The sequence below is a fragment of the Cololabis saira genome, chromosome 5, assembly GCF_033807715.1.
Source record: "Cololabis saira isolate AMF1-May2022 chromosome 5, fColSai1.1, whole genome shotgun sequence".
Classification (NCBI taxonomy): Eukaryota; Metazoa; Chordata; class Actinopteri; order Beloniformes; family Belonidae; genus Cololabis; species Cololabis saira.
Window position 1 is genome coordinate 15,747,951 of NC_084591.1, and position 13,859 is coordinate 15,761,809.

The 13,859-nt window shown below is 40.1% G+C and overlaps 1 protein-coding gene across 2 annotated transcripts; it reads right to left on the reverse strand.

The window, feature by feature from the left end:
• Positions 1–1,253: 1,253 nt before the first annotated feature.
• LOC133444620 (glucoside xylosyltransferase 1-like) lies at positions 1,254–13,740 on the reverse strand. Of its 2 annotated transcripts, XM_061722483.1 has the most exons (8): positions 13,435–13,740; positions 12,929–13,021; positions 12,066–12,249; positions 10,691–10,822; positions 10,348–10,599; positions 9,832–9,955; positions 9,469–9,641; positions 1,254–1,422 (listed from the first exon to the last, which is right to left on the reverse strand). In XM_061722483.1, exons 1-8 carry the CDS (start codon positions 13,650–13,652, stop codon positions 1,264–1,266), a joined length of 1,335 nt encoding a protein of 444 aa, XP_061578467.1. In that variant the 5' UTR covers positions 13,653–13,740; the 3' UTR covers positions 1,254–1,263. The 2 variants fall into 2 exon arrangements, with proteins under 2 accessions (XP_061578467.1, XP_061578468.1); XM_061722484.1 differs by lacking the exon at positions 12,929–13,021.
• Between the last annotated feature and the right edge of the window lie 119 nt (positions 13,741–13,859).

A 13,859-nucleotide genomic window follows, 5' to 3' on the forward strand; every position in this document is an offset into this window, starting at 1 on the left:
ACATTACAATACAAAATCACATAAAAGAAACTGAAAATGGGATTTTAGAATGGCTAGTTAAGCTTGAAACTAGACAAGTAGAAACACGTGTTGCAATTACATAAAAAAAAAAAAAAAAACAATCCTGTGACCCTGCACAGGATGAAACAGGTATAGAAAATGGATGGATGGATGGTTACTTAAAACAAATGGTAAACCTCACCTCCCTTTTTTCAATTTTTAAACATACATATTCTACAGATAACATTCAGCATTTTAGAAACCATCAAAAGTAGTTTTATCACAAAATATTCACCTTTACTTTCACCTTTATCCCTATTTTTGAGAAAAATATTAAATCACATGACTTTGTATTATTACAATCTAACTTGTCAAACTAGTTTTATATTTATTTTTAAATAAACCTACTAATGAGCTAATTTATGCTGCTGGCTGGACTGATTGTTTGGCTGCTCCATCAGACACTGCACCATTAACTGAAAAAGCTGTTTTTATTAATAAAAGGCAATAAAAACAAATCCCATATCCTGTAAAATGTACAGTAACTGTACATTTTATGTACACGTATCACGTATCTTATGAGATACTGGAGTGTATGAAATGGCAGCCTCTTGTAAAATTCTTGAGGACATCAATAATAATAATAATAAATACTGATCAATTTATGCAAATAAAAGTATTTTCAACGAGTGCTTGTTTTGTTCAATTAAAAAATAACTGTCAAGTTTTAAGTACCTGAAAATGACAAATATATTTGTGACATATTGTATGTAAAAAAAACACAATCTGTATGAAGAATTATATTAAAGATCAAATAAAATACTCTCAATGTCTTTTCTCGTTCTTCTTCCACAAAAAAAGATAACTAGTGATTGTAGACTTTTTAAAAAAAAAAAGAATAGTGGGAAGAAAAAAACAAAACACAATCTGATTGTCTTTAGAGGACGTTCGTCTTTGTCAGTCCAAATCTCAGAAGGACAAAGTGACAAAGTGAATTCTGGTCATTTCCCACAGTAATGAAGCATCCGTTACCTGATTGTGAATTCACTGGACAGATGTGTACCAACACTGATTTCATACACAATTAAAACCCATTCCACGGATCCATATCCTCCATTTTCATCATCTTAACACACGGCTTGTAAACAAATGAGTGCTCGTGTCAGCAGTCTCCCAGCTCCCTGAGTCCACAGGAGCAACTCCAGGTCGACAGACGTTAGGTCACATCAATGGACGGGACTTTGCTGGTGACCATCGTCATCATCATCTCTCTGTGTCATCCTGTTGAACAGACGTGATGCTCTGTTTCAGTCTCTTGGTAAACAAGTGGCTGGCTCTACCACAGTAGGTATGCGTGGTCATCTGGAGTGATGCTTCCAGCGGTTTAAGCAGTGAGGACTCCATGTTGTCACCAAATGGGTGCTGGGATGAAAGAGAGAGGGAAAAAAACACAAGCAGGTTATATGAGATTTAGACTTAATAAAGATCAGATTATTATTATTTTTTTTCCCACTGTCATCTCTCGACTTTGCTCTGCGTGGTACTTTAAAAATGAAGATAGCTTCTACCCTCAACTTAGGGCTGTGCGATTAATTGATTTTAAATCTAAATCGGATTTATTAATCAAGACGATGTTAAAAAAAGGAAAATCGGAAAATCGATTTTCCTTTTTTGCAGCTGGCTGCATTACAGACAGAGCTCGTCTAGTCATCTTTGTTTGGTCAAGAAAATTGTAAATGTTGTCACTTTACTAAACTCAAGGAGGATTTACAGCATCTTTCAATTGCACTTCATTCCCAATAGGGAAATTTGTTTGCTATTTTTCTTTAAAAATAAAGATAAAACATCTGAAACAATTTATTCCATTGTCTTTTGTAGTTTTACCAAAAAAATCGAAATCGAAAATCGGGTTTTCAGAGAAAAAAAATCAGGATTTTATTTTTGTCCAAAATCGCCCAGCCCTACCTCAACTGGTTAAATAATGTGGACACCCAAGATGAATGTAATGTTAATATTCTTTCCTGGTGCCTCTGGTGCTGAACTGTGACAAGAAGGTTTTTGCAGAATATTATATCACAGTAAAGCTGATCTTTGAACTTTGAATGTCATTCATTTCAACCTACTAGGAAAAGTAGAGTGAAACGTACTTATTTCACATTCCTGTCTTGAATCCACAAACCTTGTGAAGGGGGTAGCCATCACGCAGATACATGACAATCAACAAATAAAGCCTGATTAATCGTTCCATCTAGCAACTACACACATGACCTACCGGTACATCTAAGCTGGTGTTTATATTAGTCTGTTTCTCACTCTGACATATATCTGAGCAACAGGATATTTCAAGCTGACACGGCACCACTTTGTTTTTTATCCAGCTTGAAAACACCAAAGACGTAGTAGTAGCAGGAAGTATTTCAAAGGAAGTGTTATGAAGAAGCACAATCATATCTGTTGCTGTCCACAACAACCTGACATGTAGTTAATTGTCTGGAGAAGTGAATTTCAAGCACATCCCTGGAAAGTTATGATGTAGGGTTACTGTTACAGCTGACATACACTGAATATTGATGGTTTGATGCAGAAGCACAAAAATCCCCTTCAGGTGTTCTACTTGTTGATGTGCAATACCACAAACGACCACTAGGGGCTGACCGACACAAATGACTACTCTTCCAAAACCCATCAACCTTTCTCCAGAAATTGAAATCCTTGAGCAACAAGGTCATCTTTTGGTAGAATCACCCTCCCCTCTTCAAAAATATCATCAATACACTGTTTTGTTTTGTTTTTAAAAAGAAAAGAAAACAAAATATTTTAATGAGAAGGGAATATTATGCCTTCAGGGATAGCTACTTCAGTCCAGTCATGTCCCTTCTAAAGCCCTTACCAGATATGAGATGTCCAGCATTTACACCATAGCTTATCTAAAGCAACACATCCATTCATTCAGATGGATATTTTTATAGTGGGCATGTCACAAGTATTGATGAGCAGTTTGTCTTATGTCTGCCGTCGACAGCCGTCACAATCTCTGTTTGGGGAATTCAGATGAGGAGCTTAGGTAACACCGTCTCAGAGAGAAGGTCAACGACGAACAAACTGAAATAATCTCAAACCTCAACTTTCTTAGCAGTTTGGGTCAAAGGCGATACGGTGGAATTTTACACTATACGGATATTCTGCATTCGAAAGTGAATCACTGGTGTAAAAAAAAAAAAAAAAAAAAAAGGCATATATCCAATACATTGTTCACTCAAACTGCTATGAAATTGTCGCTGCAATTTGCCTTAAATGGTGAAAATGTGCTCTTCTATGGCTCTCATTCTGAGTAGCTGTTTGCCTAACTCCATCCGAAATCCCTTCCTTTTTCTCCAAACTGGCAGCACTGTGAATGCTGAATACTGGAGGTGAGAACAGTCAGTGCTCATGAGTACTTTACATAAAAAAAAACACTCCTCATTAGATGGAAGTGCATCCTTAAAAGCAACCTATAACACGCAAGCACCAACTGAGAAAGAACAAGGTAGCAGCAGCCCAATGCTAAAGTTAAACTTCAGAAACGAGTTCATAGACCAATGGATTTGGTGGCCATGTCCATTTTTTTTATATACACAGCCCATGCCAAGAACATTGAATATAAATATGAAAAGCGAGGGTTTTTTCCACAGCTCTTGCCACCTACGATAACCACAATGGAACAATAAAAACTCCATTCACATCACATGCGTCACTGTCAGTTCGAGACAATAACACTCTCCATCTGACTTATATCTGCCAATTCAGAGTGTTCTCGGGTGATGAATATCTATTACAAGTACACGCAAATGGGATTAGGAAGGCGTGACAGCATTAGAGAAAGACAGCTGCAATATTTCCGATATGCTTAAATGTTGTTGTATGCCTTTGCGTCACCATTTACCAAATAAACTCCAAAGAAGAAGAAAAAAAAACAAAAGAACTTGCTCTCTAGCCAGTTAATAGCAGACAAGGCTCCTGTCACATTCATCATGGAAATAAAGATGCAGGCCTTTCAATTTTATATTGAGGCAGTGCAATCTTTTATTGCTCTAGTAAATAAAAGGAATCACCATTTTACAGCATCTGATTTGACTGAAGTTTGGCAAACCATTAGGTTCCTCAAAGCACAGTTTCTTTATTATCTTTCATATATTGCAGCAGGCAATAAAGAACCATTAACAGCCTCCTATTGATTTTTATGTGGATGTGGCTGTTGCATGGTCCACACAGCCATCATGATGTCTCAAACTAGCATTAGCACTAAAAATTTTACAACTCTTCAGTGGGCTTGGCTGGGTAATGGTAGTGGCCTTTATTGCAAGCTTCTCTGCTGGCTGAAAAGGCCCGCCTTGGGACCAGGGCTGACTAAGGAGCTCTTGGTGGGATGGAAATCTGAGTTTCCTCCAGAATTGCCAGCTCCAAGCTTTAGGACCCCGTCCTCAGAGGAGGGGATGGGGAAAAACCTGGGAGGGGACTAGGGCTGTTCGATTAATTGATTTTAAATCGTAATCGCGATTATGTAATTAGAACGATGTTAAAACGTGAAACTCGTAAAATCGATTTTTCACTTTTTTTTAAAATTTTTTTACCTTGTCTGCACACATATTAATGATTGATACCATATTAATGATTGATGGAAATACCTCTCAATACCTGCGACAAGTGCCCCATCGGAGAGGCTCTTTAGTGTAGGAGGGGGCGTTGTAACATGCCACCGGGCATCCCTCAAGCCAGATGCGGTAGACCGGCTCGTGTTCCTTGCAAAAAACTTGCAAATGTGAATAGCAAATGTAATGACTGACATTACACACCTCTACCTCCTTCATGGGTTGCATTATCATTTAGCATGCAAAGACCCAGTTTAGTTTAATTAGAAAATGTCTTGTTTTATTTAATTGGAAATATAACTTACTGTATGTTTGCAAGTGCTGATTTGCTGATTTTCTTTTTCAGAGATAAAACTTTATATTTTATTATATTTTTTTTTTACTTTTTTTCAACTTATTTTACAGAGTTTTGCACTTTATTCATTCATTTTTGGTTTAATAAGAGCAAAGTTTGCACTTAAAGCCCAATGGGGCAAATGTTCAATAAAAAAACAGCATATTTGAAATCATTTCTTTGCCATTTGTCAATTCACAAAATAATCGTAATCGTAATCGAAAATCGGATTTTGAGAGAAAAAAAATCGAGATTTTATTTTTGGGCAAAATCGAACAGCCCTAGAGGGGACTGAGGGAGCTCAAGAAAAAAGGGCTGATAAAAACCTCAACAAAACATACCTGAGAAGAGAAAAGATTGAAAGCTTCTGGGTCCTCTGTTCTATTAAGATAATTGTATTACAAAAGCATCACTGTATTGTACCACCCAATCACAATTAACAGCACATTTCCACCTCCTGAAATCAGGTGAGTTGGGTATGAGCTTTGGGCTCTGTGTGTGTGTGTGTGTGTGTGTGTGTGTGTGTGTGTGTGTGTGTGTGTGTGTGTGTGTGTGTGTGTGTGTGTGTGTGTGTGTGTGTGTGTGTGTGTGTGTGTGTGTGTGTGTGTGTGTGTGAATATTTGTTTTGGTGGAAAGACTGATGGTACTGTGAGAGCCGAGTGCCCTGTAATGAAGCCTGCTCGTTTACTTAATGGCTGAAAACATTGTCTGCACTGATAGTAGCTGGGAACGGACCTGTGCTGGTAATGGATGGAGACCAGTTAATGAAGCTTTTCCTGCTTCCCCCAATTGCTGCCAGCATGGTGACCAGTCCGCTGAAATCAACAAAACCTGTTTGAAAAAGAGCTGCAAGCTAAATAAAAAGCGAGCCCTCAGGCCAATTTGTGTGGCCACTGATGACTTAAATATAGTAAATACTACGCCCTTAAAGCTGAAATTAAGGCTGTCAAGCAATTACAGTCACAGTATCCAGACCTTTTGTGACCTGGTCAAAGGTTTTCACAGAAATGTTTGAGGTCCATTACAACCTGCGATGGCCTCCAAACACTGGTGTGGATATATTTGGATCAGACCTGCTATATATAACATTATAAAAGGTGCAAGGTGTTCCACTAGCACAGCAGAATCTCAGTCCAAAAATGAGTGAAAATCATACGAGTAACCCAAGTTGAATCTGTATTCAAGATCTTTGCATCTGTAGAAACCCAGAACAAGGTTTACCATAGCCTTATCCCTCTGTGAGGATTTTTAACTGAAAAACCCATGTTTGAGTGGAAGAGAAATTTGAAAGTATTCCTTTTCTGCACAATAAACAATGAATTATTGTGCACTATATTACACGTGCAGCCAGCATAGCTGCCACTACACAAATCAGGACAGACTACAGCATGCTGATCTGGCTGTGATGGGCTATCTTGGTTGACACATCTCTGCTAAACTGCATGGACACTCAGGGGAATGCTTCTGGACTGGCAGAGTGGGGTGTTGGTTCCCTTTTGTAAGAAGAACGTCTGGAGGATGTGCTCCAGTATCAAGGAAATCACACTCCTCAGCCTTACAAACACCAGGAAACTGGACCATATTACACCGGTCATGAAATCACTACACTGAGTCAAAGGATAGAGTTTAAATTCCTACTGCTGGTCTACAAAGCACTGCATGGTCTTGGACCAGAATACATGCTTGATCTGTTAGTTCCTATGAAGCTCCCAGACCCCTGAGGTTCATCTGGATCTGGTTTGTTGTGGTTCCCAAGAACCAGAACCAAGCAAGGTGAGGCAGCGTTCAGTTATTCTGCTCCTCACCGGTGGAACAAACTTCCTGTAGACCTGAGGTCTGCTCCAACTGTCAGCTCCTTTAAATCAGGCCTAAAAACATTACTGTTTACTGAAGTGTACTCTTAAAGGAGCATGAGGCTCCTTTTAAGAAATGAGACTCTCTAGCGCCACCCTTCGCCACGACGGCCATCGGGGGTACTGCAGCCAACAGCGAAGCCGGCACGGGAGAACGGGGAGAACGCGCATGCAGCGTCATTTGACGTCACATCCGCAGGACAGCGCGGGAAATTCAGGCCCACAATTTGCAGCACATTTTGCAGCACACAGCCTGTTCAAGGCAACGGAGAGATACACTAGAGGGCTCATTCTTTTTGGTTTGGAACGCTTCATCTGACATTATGACTAGAAAACTTAAAAACGTATATGATTTTTTTCATAAATCCTGCCTCAATCCTGCCTCAATCCTGCCTCATGCTCCTTTAAGTTAAATACTTACCTGCTGTTCTCTACTGCCCTTACTTTTTAACAACTTGTGCTTTTCATTATTTTACCTCTTTTCTTATCATTTTATTTGTTATTTACTGTTTAATTGTGTCTTGCTCCTTTTAATGTTGATGTAAAGCACTTTGATTTACCTAGTGTTGAATTGTGCTATACAAATAATCTTGCCTTGCCTTCCTGATAAGGTCTATGCAGGGTTGCTGGAGAAAAGTTTGGTTGACAGTTGAACCTCAGATTCAGGGGAAACAATGCAGCTTCCATCCTGGCCGTAGAGCACTGGACCGGCTCTACATCCTCTCCAGGGTCTTAGGGGCAGGGTAGCTTGCCTAACCAGTGTACATGTACTTTGTAAAATCGGATAATGAACTGTGTTCCTCAGGGTATTCTGTGGGGGAGTATGGTTTACTGGGTCAACTGCAACAACCCATGCAGCATCTGGTTATGAGGTGGTTTGGACATGTCCAAATAGGCGGAGGCCCAGCCAGGCTCAGGATACGGCTGCCTGGGAAGCACCAAAGTAGTTTCCAGAAGAGCTGGAGGAGGTGGCCAGAAAAGCAGAGGCCTGGGCCTCTTCGCGTAGGCTGCCGACCCAAATTCAGATAAGTGGGTGTATGGATGCCAAGACGATGACTGAGCTTTCTGTATATCAGGGGTGGAGAACCCTGGTTCTTGAGGGCCACGGTCCTGCATGTTTTAAAGCAGTGGTCCCCAACCTTTTCTGCACCGCGGACCGGTTTAATGTCTGACAATATTTTCACGGCCCAATCTAAAGGTGTAGCTGATAAAAACTAAATAAAATGACAAGATCGGCACTAAAAACTTGTGGTATTTTTGAAAGAATTAAATAAAATAAAATAATGGAAATTGTAAATTATCTTTAATATGAGTATTTCTATAAATGTGTTTTTGTGTTTGTTTTCTCATTAACGTTATTTAAAGCCAGACTTTTATTTTATTTGTTATATATTAAGGAGACCGATATTTAGTGCTTTTATTTTGAAGGCGTCTCACAGAGACCTTGTAAACATCCGGTGCTTCGGACTTTAACGGTTAAAGTTTAACGGCAGTAGAAAGTGTGTCTGAAAGACTAAACTATTGTCAGGAATGCTAAAGTGGTTCCTAACTGACACAAAAAGCACCTGCTGGGGCCGCTCGGTGGCGCAGTGGGTTAGGCGGCGGCTCTTATACTGAGGCTACAGTCCTCCTCCTGCAGCGGTTGCGGGTTCGAATCCAGCCAGCGCACCTTTGCTGCGTGTCTTCCCCGTTCTCTCTCTCTACCCCTTTCCAGTCTGCATCTCAATAAAGGGCCACTAGAGCCCAAAAAAAATCTTTGCTCTTACGGTGTGTTTGCAGTGTATTTACATCCAAGGAATAAAAACATTGTGAACCATCAGTTTGAGAGTCAACCATCATCAGTCGGGGCTACAGAAATTATTTTTTCTTTCTGTGCTGCCCGGTACCAGATGACCCACGGCCCGGTACCGGGCCGCAGCCCGGTGGTTGGGGACCCCTGTTTTAAAGGTTTCGCTGCTTCAACACACCCTGATTCAAACGGCTGTGTCATTAACAGACTGTCATGTAGGTGTAGACCTACATGACAAGCTGATGATGTCCATGAATTTCAATCAGGTGTGTTAAAGCAGGGAAACACGCAGGGCACCGGCCCTCGAGGAACAGGCTTCCCCACCCCTGCTGTATATCTTAACATGACAAGTAGTAGTTTGCTACTGCATTAAGCTTCAACGTATATTACATTTACCCTTTACATTTTGAGCTGCATGACTTCTAGCTGAAAGGATGTCATCATTTCACAACCAGATCCTGCTAGGGCTGGTCTGACTATTTTAGGAGACTTCAGACTAGTGAAAGAAATGTTTAATGGGCTATTGATTTAACATTCAGGAATAGAAGCATCCATGAGAAAAAAAAAACTGCAGCTGAAAGTGCTTATTGATAAGGTAATGATTAACAAACACTTGTCCAAATAATGCAGTCTAACTAAGCAGAGGCATTGGAGAGGGTGTCATTAAATAAACACTCCTCACAGTTCCACACTTCCTGCATTAAAAATCTCCCATCGACTGTATCTGACTTCCCAAACCAAAAACTTTGAGAAGAATAAATACATTAAATTAGTTTGCTACAAATATTCGAAGACATGAGTAATTAAAACAATTCGGTAACTACTTTGCTTTTTTCTCGACTGTTGGTGGAAGTCCATTGCTACCTTTTGGATGGCCTTGTAGACGGCTTGAAATGCTGGCTGTTTATCGTTATGATAAACTCCTCTGTTACCATGGAGAATGAAGACACCTTCTTGTTCAGCCGTCAGACAATTGCTGCCATACATGCAGTGATCTGGCCGGTAGTTCCACTGGCAGGGCACCACATAAAGGCTTTCTGTAACGTAAGAAGCGAGAAAAGTTACAATTTTGTTTTTAAGGGTTTGATTATAATTGGTATTTTTCCCCATTTAGTTTTCTTAACAGCAAATGTTTACAATATCAAATGATATGGGAAACCCCTGTTTGCATCCTGGACAAACAGAACATATGATAAAATATAATGAAGGGCATGAAGTTGCAAATACCTGGATTATGATGGAATATGATATTAAGAAGGTCCTGATCACCCCATGTGATATTAAGTTTATACTTCTGGAGAAGAGGCAACAGAATTTCTCCCCACCGCAGTGCAACAGCTGTCATGTCATTCTGTAGGGAAGAAATACAGCAATGAAAAAGCATTTTCATCTTTTTATGTCAAACCATAAGTATGCTTTTCTTGAGAATACATTGTTTGGGAGGCATTCATCAATACAAAAAAGAAATTGTCTTTCACACAACCCCACTGGGATGAAAGAGAAATTACAAGAGTGCCCTCAACTGGAGAAAAAATGGTAGTGCTTTACAGAAACCTCTGGAGCTCTGAAACTTTTCACTTCTACTGTCAAAATATACTCATCTCTGGGCGAGGTGACTACTATCTGTGGAATTGGGAATGTTTTTCAATGTCACAATTCACAACTGTGTCACTTTTAAAATAAAGTCCTTCAGCATGTGCTGCATATTAAAAGGTGTTTATCCTACAACTTGAGGACGTTTACCTTGAAAGATTTTTCCCTGAGCCGTGTCATGTTCATCAGCATTACCCCTGAGTTGATGCCTGTCTTGCCATGGTAAGGGTGGCGTGCAAAGCGGTTATACCAGCCGATACGTGGCTCCTCATGCTCTGGAGCCATGGCAGCCAAATGGTCGGAATTAAACTGAGAAAGCAGGGACCAGATATCCTCCACCGGCCTCAGAAAAAGAATGTCTGTATCTACATAAAGCAGAGAGTCCACCTCCTTTAGGATTAACTGGAAAGTGAGAGAAAATTATTATTAAGACGTGGTCTAAATAATAAAAGAGAAGTTATTGCAAGTTGTATAAAAGAATGACTTGTTTTACTGGCAGGAAGAGCCTCTGTGAGGCACAAGGTTTGAAGAGCTTCTTCCACTCTTTTGCATTCTCCTCTGGAAACATGATGGGGTAGATGGTGAAAGTGAACTTTGTCTGGACTTTTCTAGGCCATAGTTTAAGCTTAAAGAAAGAAACAGAAAGACTGTGCTTTAACCATTAAAATATTGCAACTTTAACAATTTGTTATATTTTCCTGATGAACTATCTTTACTTTGGGTCTAAAAGGTTGCTATAACTTTTTTAATAAGAAGTCTTTCCATTACAACAAGTGAATGAGCAAGTAGGGAGTCAACAAAGATGGTGAATGACTTAGTGCTGGGCGGTATGACCAAAAATTTATGTCACGGTATTTTTCAAAATTATATCGGTTTCACGGTATATCACGGTATTTTTTTTTTCATGCACAACTGGGTGTTAACCACATTTTCTAATGATTTGGAAAGGAATTCCCGCAGTAAATTGGCTTAGAATGGCCTATTTTACTGTGATGAGGAGGAAATATTGTAGAAAAACATTAATGTCCACACTAGTATAAATACAGGTTTGCATGGCCTCACAAAATGATGCCGTTTACAATGAGGTGGCGGCACTTATGATTCTAATGAAGTGAGATAATCAGTAAGACAACAATTAAAGACTTTAAGTGTTGTCTGACTGATCTTTTACAAAATTACAAGGTAGAAAATATTTATTGAACATAAAAAACTGAACATTTTTTAATTTCCCAGCATTATGTTGTTTTGGTTCCACCTCCTGGTGAATGTTAGGTAAAATTCTTATGTGGTTACTTTTTGGTTGGCCAACGATTTATGTTTGTGCGCAACCGGTACGGGAGCGGCCAGTCTATTTGCTTATATTACAACGCCGTTATTAATTGTTCGTTTTTTTACCACTTATTCCACCGAACACCGAAAGTGTTTTTTTTGCCATTTTCGGCCGAACAATTTCGGTTACCGAACATTTGGTGCATCACTACTGCTAAACAGTCCCCTCACAAACAGTGTCCAGCGGCGCTACGTTCCGCGGCGCAGCGGAACGTAGCGCTGCACGGCGTTCCCAACGTTGTGTACGCTACTGTACATACTCACCGGTATTACGGTATATGAAAAATTCATATCATAAGAAAAATAAACACCGGTATTCGGTATGAACCGGTATACCGCCCAGCACTAGAATGACTTGTATAACATTTATTTAATACATCTTGTGCTGTCTCTTTGCACAATCATTGCTGGCATGCCTGGTGACCAAGCAAATGATACTTAGTCAGAACAAAGGTTCTGCTTCAAAAAGTGGTGAACAGCTGCAAATGAAAATATGAATACATAAAAGTCCATACATACACATGATAACAGACACTTACAGATTCTCTGAAGCTGTCGTGTAGTTCATTCTCAGCGAAGATGTAGAAGTGCAGATGTTTTTTGCTGAAGAGAACAGCCGACTTCAGCATGGTGAGAGTTTCCTCTAGCCTGGGACCGCAGGCCACCACGGCCAGGTGACTTCGATCCTCATTATGTTTCTTGGCAACAGAGGCTGACCTCTCACTATGAGCCAAGACAGTTAAATAAATCTATAACAGTAAGCTTTCAGTTTTACAACAACATGAATGCACTGGGAGGTGCAAGAAAACAAACCATGAAAAGAACAGTCTGGCACTCAGCCCTGTAGGTGTGGAAGAATTATTAGATTTAGGGAGGGGAGCGAGCTATAAGTCATACTTTGTGCTGCCTCCAAGCGTTTTTTGTTTTCAGCTTTCAAGTATGGAAATAATGAATTGAACTAGTTCCACTTTTCTGAAAACATTATGCAGGCCAATATACAATCATTTCTCTGCATATATGTCAGAGTGAGGGAAAGACAAATATATATATATATATATATATATATATATATATATATATATATATATATATATAAATAAAAAAAACACCACCATTGAAATGGAAGTAAGGAAGGGTGCAACTTCAATGATACCATTAATCTTATTGTAAATGAGGTGAGAGGGCAGATAAGCATCTGTTGGTAAGACATTGCTCTCATTAAAACATTCCTTTTGCATCTGATTTCAATAATACAAGAAAAATCACAAGATTTAAGCAGTTTAACAACAGTTTAAGGAGCAGTATTTCGTTATTCATGCTGATCTGCAGATCAGGAAAGTCAATGAATGAAGCAAAGGTGATCACTGGTGTCATTCTTATAGGTTCACAAAGGGGGTCATACCTAAGAGCTGGTCCCAATAAGCAGTTCACTCCACAAACATCAGCAGGCAGTCTCCAATATGGATTCCAGTAAGAAACTGACAGTGACTTACACCTAACAGAATAAAAACATGGATCTTTTTGGATCTTCAACGTTGAATGAGATTTATACCCAAGTACCACCTGCAGTTGATTTAGCAGGTGGCTGTCCTCTAAATCCCGTCTAAAGCTAATGTTAATGAGGCACTGAATTAGTGAGCAATAACCTTTACAGTCACTTAGCAACCAAGCAAGCGGTATCTCGTTTACTTTCTTAGGGTAATATAACTATTTTGGGCAGGTAACCGTGAAAGGGGTACAAAGTAAAGGTTTGAACACTGACTGAAAACTACTTTTTAAGTGTATTTAAATGTAAACAAGCAAATCAATAAACTGTCATTTAGCAGGGTGACCTTGTAGTTAAACTCACTATATTTCCTTCATCACTGATGTACAATAATGTGAGGGGAAAAAGACAACTTAAGTTACCTGTCCAGCCCATCCGCGCTGCCCCGGAGGCCTGTCAGTCCCGGGGTTTTCCTGAGAACGTGGCCGCTGTCATGAGCGCTCACGCCGGGCTCCCCGTAGCGCCTCCCGCCCCAGCCGTCTCCGTCCTCCGGAGCAGAGGCGCACTGGCTGAACACATACAGCAGTGAGAGGAAAGTGAAGAGCGTGCACAGGAAAAATGCGTGAACATAGCATCGCATTTTGCGCTTCAGATCTTTTTTTGCGCTTAAAAGTCTATCATCTTAAATGATCTTCTCCGCTCATTTCCAAGTGGGAGCTGCTTGTAAGTCAAACCCACGAGTGCAGTTGGTGTTTACAGTCGTCCGCCCCGCCCACTGCACGTGCTCCGGGCCATAGACATGCACGGCCGCCATCTTGGTCCGGGCATCCTACCCAGACCACAGCAT